The sequence below is a fragment of the Haliotis cracherodii genome, unplaced genomic scaffold (genome assembly GCF_022045235.1).
Source record: "Haliotis cracherodii isolate W230 unplaced genomic scaffold, xgHalCrac1.p SCAF_15, whole genome shotgun sequence".
NCBI classification, from domain to species: domain Eukaryota; kingdom Metazoa; phylum Mollusca; class Gastropoda; order Lepetellida; family Haliotidae; genus Haliotis; species Haliotis cracherodii.
In genome coordinates, this window is record NW_027266270.1 from 6,482,836 (window position 1) to 6,491,516 (window position 8,681).

An 8,681-nucleotide genomic window follows, 5' to 3' on the forward strand; every position below is an offset into this window, starting at 1 on the left:
TCACACGTAGTTCAATGCACGTTGTTGGTATTATTTATTTAGTTGTCTTATCTAGAGCAGGGACCATTTCGAGTCAGCGATTAAAAGTAGGACAAATTCACGGATATCAAATACACCAACCGTCACAGATATCGTCATTTCTTCACAGAGAGTTGGCAATAGGAAGAGAACTGTAACACGTCACGCAATGCTATTAACCTTATGACACCGGGCGACGATCCTTATCTTTAAATCTCCCCAAATCAATACATTAACCTCTTGACTCTCATGAACATTTGACATCCTCACATCTCTGTGAACTTTAATGTGAGATTAATTTAATGTCAATTGTTCCTCAAATATTACATGTCTTGCAACACATGAAATTCCTCCTCAAGGAGCATTAAAGCGAAACCCAAACAGCGAGTTAACCCCGAACAGTTTATGACAAGACTAACAATAACAAGCTAATATCCAAACAAAGCGTGCGATGTTGTTGTACTTCGTGTCGACGTAAAGTTAATTATACTTGAGTGAAATGTATATAAAGGTAGTGGATTGAAACGTTGTACCTGACATTACAATTCCAGAACAACTAACAATGCCTCAGAAGCATCTCTGCCTGCTCGTCTTGCTGTGTAAGTATAGACTAGTTTCTATATTAAACCATTTTGGGTTCTGGCGCAACAGAAACTTATTTCAAGAGGCAACTGACTATATACTAAATACTTAAATAGGATCGGGAGTTACAATGATAGACGTGTCTGACTGCTTCATGGTGCCGCGGACAAATGAAGATCCGGGGGAATAGGTCTTCAGCAACCCATGCTAGCCGTAAAAGGAGATAATGCTTGTCGTGAGAGGCGACTCACGGGATCGGGTGGTCAGGCTGACTGACTTAGTATAGTCGCCTGTAACGGCAAGCATGGGTTGCTGAAAACCTATTCTACCTAGGAAATGGTGCTGACATAGGCTTAACCTCATTGTTGTAAATTCAATTTAAAAACCTCCAGTAACATGGCGAGGTTCAATAATTCATGTCCATCTTGACAACAAAACGGTACGAAACAAATCGATGTATACAAAGGTGTGTGTTAAACTTCAGTATTGCCCTTTTGTTGGGGAACTTCGATTCCCGTACTGACATTATAGACGGAATTCTGAAATGGAATAGCGTTTATGACTGGCTAGTTTCTGACTTTCGTCATGGTCAAAGACAAACGTATGGTTAATATGAGTCAAAAAGTCTGATTTTTCGAAGTTCAACATAACGTTTAACAATGAGAAAGAGGATTTTTTTACCATATATTCTCACCGTCTTTAGAGCATCAACATCTGGTCAAAGTCTAGTTACTGGAAATATGGTTCCTTGGGGCGTCTAACATTTTTAAGCCAAACGTGTACAATTCTTGTTAATTTATTTCCAAAACATGGCGCGCTTGCTGTAGGGGGAAAAATCCCTCTCTGTTACTCATGTTTTGACACAGAGGGAAACATAAAACTTCATCATATTATGCTTCGAACTGTTTACAACTAATTGTGTAAATGTTTTTACGTCTGTTTATATTTTTATAAGTGCGTGTTTTATTTCACAGGTTCGCCATTGGCCTTCGCCCTCAATCTCAGGAGTCGTAAGTGTTTTTAATTATCGATTTGAATATTACCCAAGAGAACCTCTATGCAATAATCAATATCTTAGCTTAGTAACACCGCAATACGCTGTCACTTCCGCAAACCAGAATCCTATGATTGTGGGTTCGAATCCCGGTTCGCCCCGATTATGTTTCTAGGTTTGTCAGCACCATACCCGTGCTCGTGGGTTTCATCGAAGTGGTAAACGTCTGAGACCTGCATCACTTCGGGCTTTCCTCCCACAAGGTGACACGCCGTGATATAACTGGAATACTGTTAAAAGCGGCGTTAAACCCAACTCACTCACTTACTCACTCCTCTGTTATCACTGACTATTGTCCTCGTTGATTAAACAGGACAATATTTCTTTGAAATATATTACAATTAAGCTGTAATCATATATTTTACCTCATGACGTAACAATGAATATGGAAAGGTCTTGTAATATTCTCTAGGTCGTCTTACTTGGAGCCCCGATGTGATTCCGGGTTAGAATTGATTTCAAGCAACCTATTCTTGTCGTACGAGGCGACTTAATGAATCGGTTGTCGTGCTCAGGGACTTGGTTGGCTGCTTGTCGTTGCTCACAATATCAACCACTCGTTTGATCTGGACGCGATTATTTACAGGCCGCCATCATATAGCTGGAATATTGCTAAGTGATGCGTTTAACAACAAGCAACATCTTACTTTGATGTTGGCCCTTTCTGTGTCCAATACTGATACATTAATATGGTATTTGTTGCATCTTATCGGTGTGAAATATATGCTCGCACGAAGCCCGTATTAATAACTCATTGAAAGCAGACACTCTAAAACATACCTTGTAAGGCCAAACCGTATGTGAAAATAATTATTTGTTCTTGGGAATCTGCTTCGCATCTCCACACGGAACAAACGATATAGTTCTAGGGACATACACTTTCTTTAAGACCCGTGAAGATCCGGGTCAGAATAGGTCTTCAGCAACCCATGCTTGCCGTAAAAGGCGATTATGCTTGTCCTAAGAGGCGACTAACGGGATCGGGTGGTCAGACTCACTGACTAGGTTGATGCGTGTCATCGATCCCAATTGCGTGGATCATGATATCAATCACTAGATTGTCTGGTCCAGACTCGATTATTTATAGACCGCCGTCATATAGCAGGAATATTGCTGAGTGCGGAGTTAAAGAACAAACAACAACTTGTATATCAATAGAACTATCTCTCCATCATACAAACTTCTAAATGCAACCGAAAGAAGGTTTCTCCACACCGTTCCTGGTTGGGCATTCTTCAGCGACCATTCTCTGTTAAATGTGCTTCCAGCTATTGGTGAGGGCGATGAAACTGATGAAACTGATGACACTGATGACAATGAATCTGATGATGATGAGGAAGGCGGGAATCCGGGTGAGAAAATTGAGAGAATTCTGTATCAACGTTAGTAACATGACATGTCTTTGTGACGGGTGCCACCGCTGGGGCAGGATATGCCCACCTCTTCGCGAACACCTGGTGGTCTCTCTATGTGACAGTGATTCATTAACATGCTTATGGTGTAGTCGGAATCGTAAAAGGGGTTGCGCTTTAAGTGGAGATTTCTACCGGCTTGGCAGGACATGCTTGCCCTTTTCGCGACCACCTAGTGCCATCGACCGCCTCCATGGTCTAGTGGTAGAGCGTCCGCCCGGAGAGCGGAAGGTCCGGGGTTCGATCCCCGACCGCGTCATACCAAAAGACGTTAAAAGATGGTACTTGTTGTTACCCTGTCTGGCGCTCGCCATTAAGGGGCTAAAACAAGGACTGGTCGGCTCGGAGTCAGTATATTGTGTCTGAGTTGGGTATTCATGTTAAACTGCGGCATGGTATCTCAGTGTGCTAGCACTATAAATCGGCATCAGTCCGGACTAGTACAAGCAGCCACACACATACACGTGCATGCACGTCGCTATATAAGTGCAATAGTCTTGGACGCGACGTTAAATCCCATTTCACCTCACCTTGTGCCATCACTGATTTTCAGTGGTCCATTCATATAATAGTCACAGCTATGTTGCCCTGTGCACCAAATTTTAATCTGTTTCGGCGGATAATCTAGACTGGTTATTCTTTTTCATTGACAATTTATATTTTTGTAACTTTTATTTACAGGAATGTGAAAATAGTTTTATGTCGTAATAGCTGGTTTTTTTTATTCATAGTCTGAATACCTAGAAGACAATGATAAGCCTTTGTACAGTCATTCATGCACAGGTGTTTTAGGCCTATATTGACTCATCAGTGACCAAAATTATGTCCGATGCAATTCCCTATTTTCACGCGTACCATTTATTTTCAATTGACTTGCCTTTGCATGTGTTTGTGACTGGTAACACCGATGGGACAGGATACACTCTTACACGGACCACTGACATATAACTTGAATATTGTGGAGTGCTACATTAACAACAAACAAACAATCAAACAAACGATACAGTACATTTCCGATACATGTTTATGAGATACTTAAGCAAATTAAAACATCTTGTTAATGTAGACATGAAAAAAGTCATATCAATTGTTATTTTATGAATAAGTTGTACATAAGTCAAAATCAATGTCAAATGAAACGGCAACACACTAACATTTTATGAAGATTTTATTGCTTTTGTTCGAAGAGACGTATCGTTACTGTGTTTTATTTGTTCGTATATCTGTCAATGTTATTTGTTTTTATTTACAGGGTTGAGCCACCTTAAGCTTGCAGGTAAGACTATAGTGAACTTTTCGTTTTCTTTTGAGATCAAGCTGAGCAGGCTATTTCACGCATGTTTCTGTGTGCTACTTGGTTGTAGGATTGCCCGACCCAATATGAAATGAAATTCAAATTTGTAGAACAGCATTGCTTTCCTTCTTTTCGAACCTGTCGACTCAATTAGTAATAGTTATATTTGATTATCCAGGATATTTTTTTTGTCCCTTCTTGTATTCTAATTACGCTGGACCTACTCGCACCATAGCTTCCTTTCGGAAATGACGCCACCCTGTGTGTGTGTGTGTGTGTGTGTGAGAGAGAGAGAGAGAGGGAGAGAGAGAGAGAGAGAGAGAGAGAGAGAGAGAGAGAGAGAGAGAGAGAGAGAGAGAGAGATGTACTTACCCGGCCATGGACTTGCAGCTGTAATTAAAAATTTCAATGAAATTCAATGAAGACGAGCGAAAAAACCCAAACACATTCTTTTGGATTTTTGCTTTTACAGATGAAAACATAAACAGTAAATAACCATAGTTCTAATTACTATATGTAACAGATGTACAATAGTCTTGATATCTTAATAATTTATATCCTTAATAGGCCTCTCGCCCTTGACAGAACCACAAGAAGAATGTTTCAATATTTCCGTCAATGTGCCCGATTACGTAGAACACGAAGACGTCGCTATCCGCGACGGCATGAGAGTTGTCAACGTCAACGTCCTCCAAGACAACAGCATCTCAGGAGCCTGCAACTACGTCATAACCGACAATGCAATTTTTGTCAATTCCACCTGCAACGCCGATTTCGAGGTGTGCCTCTTACCCTTGAATGCATAGACCTGTAAACGACGTGTACGCCGTTACTGACATCGACGGTGGAATGGCATGCCGTCGCTGAGAACGTAATGGTGTTTTTATCTTGGAAAAAATACCCTTAATGTCTATGCATTACTATGTATCTGCATTAATAAATATTTTAGAGCATTATGTGTAGTTTCGTGGTATTTCAGCCTGTTCATTTATTCGTTGTAAGTAAGTGAGTATTGTTTTACGCCGCTTTCAGCAATATCACGGCGGGGGGGGGGGGGGGGGGAGGGGGGGGGGCGAATCGGAAATGGGCTTCACACATTGTACACATGTTAAGAATCGAAGCCGGGTCTTCGGCGTGTCGAGCGAACGCTTTAACCACTAGGCCACCCACCGCCCCGTATTCGATGTATTGCCGTGGGGTAGCCGGTTTTGTTTCACACATGAGTACAATGTGTGAAGCCAATTTCTGTTGTCGCTCGAATTGATATTGCCAGAATATTGCTAAGATTTCAGTAAAGTCAAACCCACTGACTCACTGATCCATTGGGAATGGGTAGCCCAAGGATGTACCAGGTCACGTCATCGTTACAGGATCCGCCAAGTATGGGTTCGAATCCCAGTCTCCCTCTGATTATCATCCTTGGTCTGCGATTTATGAGGAGCAACGTGCTTACGTAAACGTGATTGACAAAGTTGATATGTAATACCATAAAATTGTATTTACATACAATAAGATGTGAGGTGAAATGGGGTTTAACGTCGCACGTGTTTGGCAGCTTGTGCTAGTCCGTACTGATGTCGGTTTTCTGGTGCTAGCCCACTGAGATACCGTGCCGCAGTTTTAACATGGATACTGCCATCAGACACACTATACTGACGCCGAGCCGAACAGTCCTTGTTTTAGTCCCTTAATGCCAAGCGTCAGGCAGGGTAACAACAAGTACCATCTTTTTACGCCTTTTGTATGACGTTGCCAGGGGATCGAATCCACGACCTTCCGCTCTCCAGGCAGACGATCTACCACTAGGCCACGGAGGCGGTCGTATTGTATACCGACAAGTATTTGTTATGTTCCCTTAATACCGATTGCCAGGGAAGGTAACAACAATCTGTTGACGTATTTTGGGTATGACGCGGAAGTTGGCTTGAAGCACATTTTCGCTTGACAGTGAAACTAGTTTTCTCTCACTCACACACTCACTCACGTTTTTATTGGTTATCTGAATTGCTGGAATGTTTCTAAGAGCGGCATAAAACTATACTCACTCACTTAACCCATCTTCAGTTCAAAACCTACTTGTTCACCGAGTAAGAACAGAGTCAGGGTTTCTCGTAGTGGGTGGTACGTGTTTTATTCAAATTTATTGTTAACCACAACAACAACCACAACAACAACAACAACAACAACAACAACAATAATAATAATAATAATAATTTCATGATTTTGGTTATTACCAAAAACTATATGTTTACAATATTGATAAAACCAATTTCCATAATCGTAAGAAATTCGCAACGACGAAAGATTTGTATAGATGAATAGATGTGTGAGTTAGATCCATGCCTTGTCACATTGTCGCTTTGAGTAATCTTTTGTATTTGACCAAAGCGCGACAGTGCGACAATGCGACATTTTTCAAGATCAAAATATGTCGCGTTGTCACACATCTATTCGGCTTTCCTCCCACATGGAGCTAACTCACACATCTATTCGGCTTTCTTCCCACATGGAGTTAACTCACACATGTGTTCGGCTTTCCTCCCACATGGAACTTACTCACACATCTATTCGGGCTCACTCACACATCTAATCGGGCTAACTCACACATCTATTCGGGCTTTCTTCCCAAATAGAAATCACTCACACATCTATTCGGGCTGTTCTCCCTCATGGTGTCTATCAAAAAAATTAACGTCCGTAAAAAACATCATCGTTCAACCTATTCGTTTCCACGGGGCTCAGTTAGGTTGGGTTTCTTTTGCAAAATAAGGTCATGGTGTTGTGTACTGAACAAAAACCTTTGTTAACGGGACTGGATCTAGGGATGAGACCGGATCTAGGGATGAGACCAGATCTTGGGATGGGACCGGATCTAGGGATGAGACCAGATCTAGGGATGAGACCAGATCTAGGGATGGGACTGGTTCTAGGGATGGGACTGGATCTAAGATTGAGGGTGGATCTACGGTTGAGACGGGGCCTATGAAGGGACTGGATCTATGGAGGGCCTGGATCTAGGAATGAGATTGGATCTAGGGATGAGATTGGATCTAGGGATGATAGTTGACCTATGATGTGACCTATGATCTAGGGTGGGGCCTGGATATAGGGATATGGGGATGAGACTGGATCTAGCGATGGGAGTGGATCTAGTGATGGGATTTGATCTAGCGATGGGACTGAATCTGGGGATGAGACTGGATTTAGGGATGGGACTGGATCTAGGGATTGGACTGGATCTAGGGATGGGACTGGATGTAGGGATTGGACTGGATCTAGGGATGGTCCGGGTTCTAGGGATTGGACTCTATCTGGGGATGGGACTGGATCTAGGGATAGGACTGGATCTAGGGATGGAACTGGATCTAGGGATTGGACTGGATCTAGGGATAGGACTGGATCTAGGGATGGGACTGGATGTAGGGATTGGACTGGATCTGGGGATGGGATTGGATCTAGGGATAGGACTGGATCTAGGGATGGGACTGGATCTAGGGATTGGACTGGATATGAGGATGGGACTGGATATGGGGATGGGACTGTATTTAGGGATGCAACTGGATCTAGCGATGGGACTGGATCTAGTGATGGGATTTGATCTAGCGATGGGACTGAATCTGGGGATGAGACTGGAGTTAGGGATTGGACTTGATCTAGGGATTGGACTGGATCTAGGGATGAGACTGGATCTAGGGATGGGACTGGATCTAGGGATTGGACTGGATCTAGGGATGGGACTGGATCTAGGGATGGGACTGGATGTAGGGATTGGACTGTATCTAGCGATGGGACTGGATATGGGGATGGGACTGGAAATGGGGATGGGACTGGATATAAGGATGAGACTGTATCTAGCGATGGGACTTGATCTAGGGATGGCACTGGATATGGGGATAGGACTGTATCTAGCGATGGGACTTGATCTAGGGATGGGACTGGATTTAGGGAGGGGACTGTATCTAGCGATGGGACTTGATCTAGGGATGGGACTGGATTTAGGGAGGGGACTGTATCTAGAGAGGGGACTGGATCTTGTTATAGGACTGGATATGGGGATAGGACTGGATCTAGGGGGTCCTGTATCCAGGGATGGGAATTTTTACTAGATATGCGTCTGCTTTTTGACAATTCATAAATTGAAAAACAAACGTGTCAATCGGCTAGGTGGGGTGAGGTGAAATTGGGTTTAACATCGCGTCCAAGATTATTGCACTTAAATAGGGACGTTCATGCACGTGTATGTGTGTGTGTGGCTGCTTGTACTAGTCCGGACTGATGCCGATTTATAGTGCTAGCACACTGAGATACCATGCCGCAGTTT

General features: G+C 42.9%; 2 protein-coding genes across 2 annotated transcripts; both read left to right on the top strand.

Annotated features, from left to right (window-relative positions):
• Positions 1-580: 580 nt before the first annotated feature.
• Positions 581-5,166, top strand: LOC139462137 (uncharacterized). Its single transcript, XM_071243641.1, has 5 exons — positions 581-617; positions 1,575-1,610; positions 2,923-3,006; positions 4,319-4,342; positions 4,928-5,166. Exons 1-5 carry the CDS (start codon positions 581-583, stop codon positions 5,164-5,166), a joined length of 420 nt encoding a protein of 139 aa, XP_071099742.1.
• A 2,307-nt stretch (positions 5,167-7,473) lies between these two features.
• On the top strand, positions 7,474-8,466 carry LOC139462641 (isoniazid-induced protein IniB-like). The gene has a single exon (XM_071244473.1). The coding sequence runs from the start codon at positions 7,474-7,476 to the stop codon at positions 8,464-8,466; it is 993 nt and encodes a 330-aa protein (XP_071100574.1).
• The last annotated feature ends 215 nt before the right edge of the window (positions 8,467-8,681 follow it).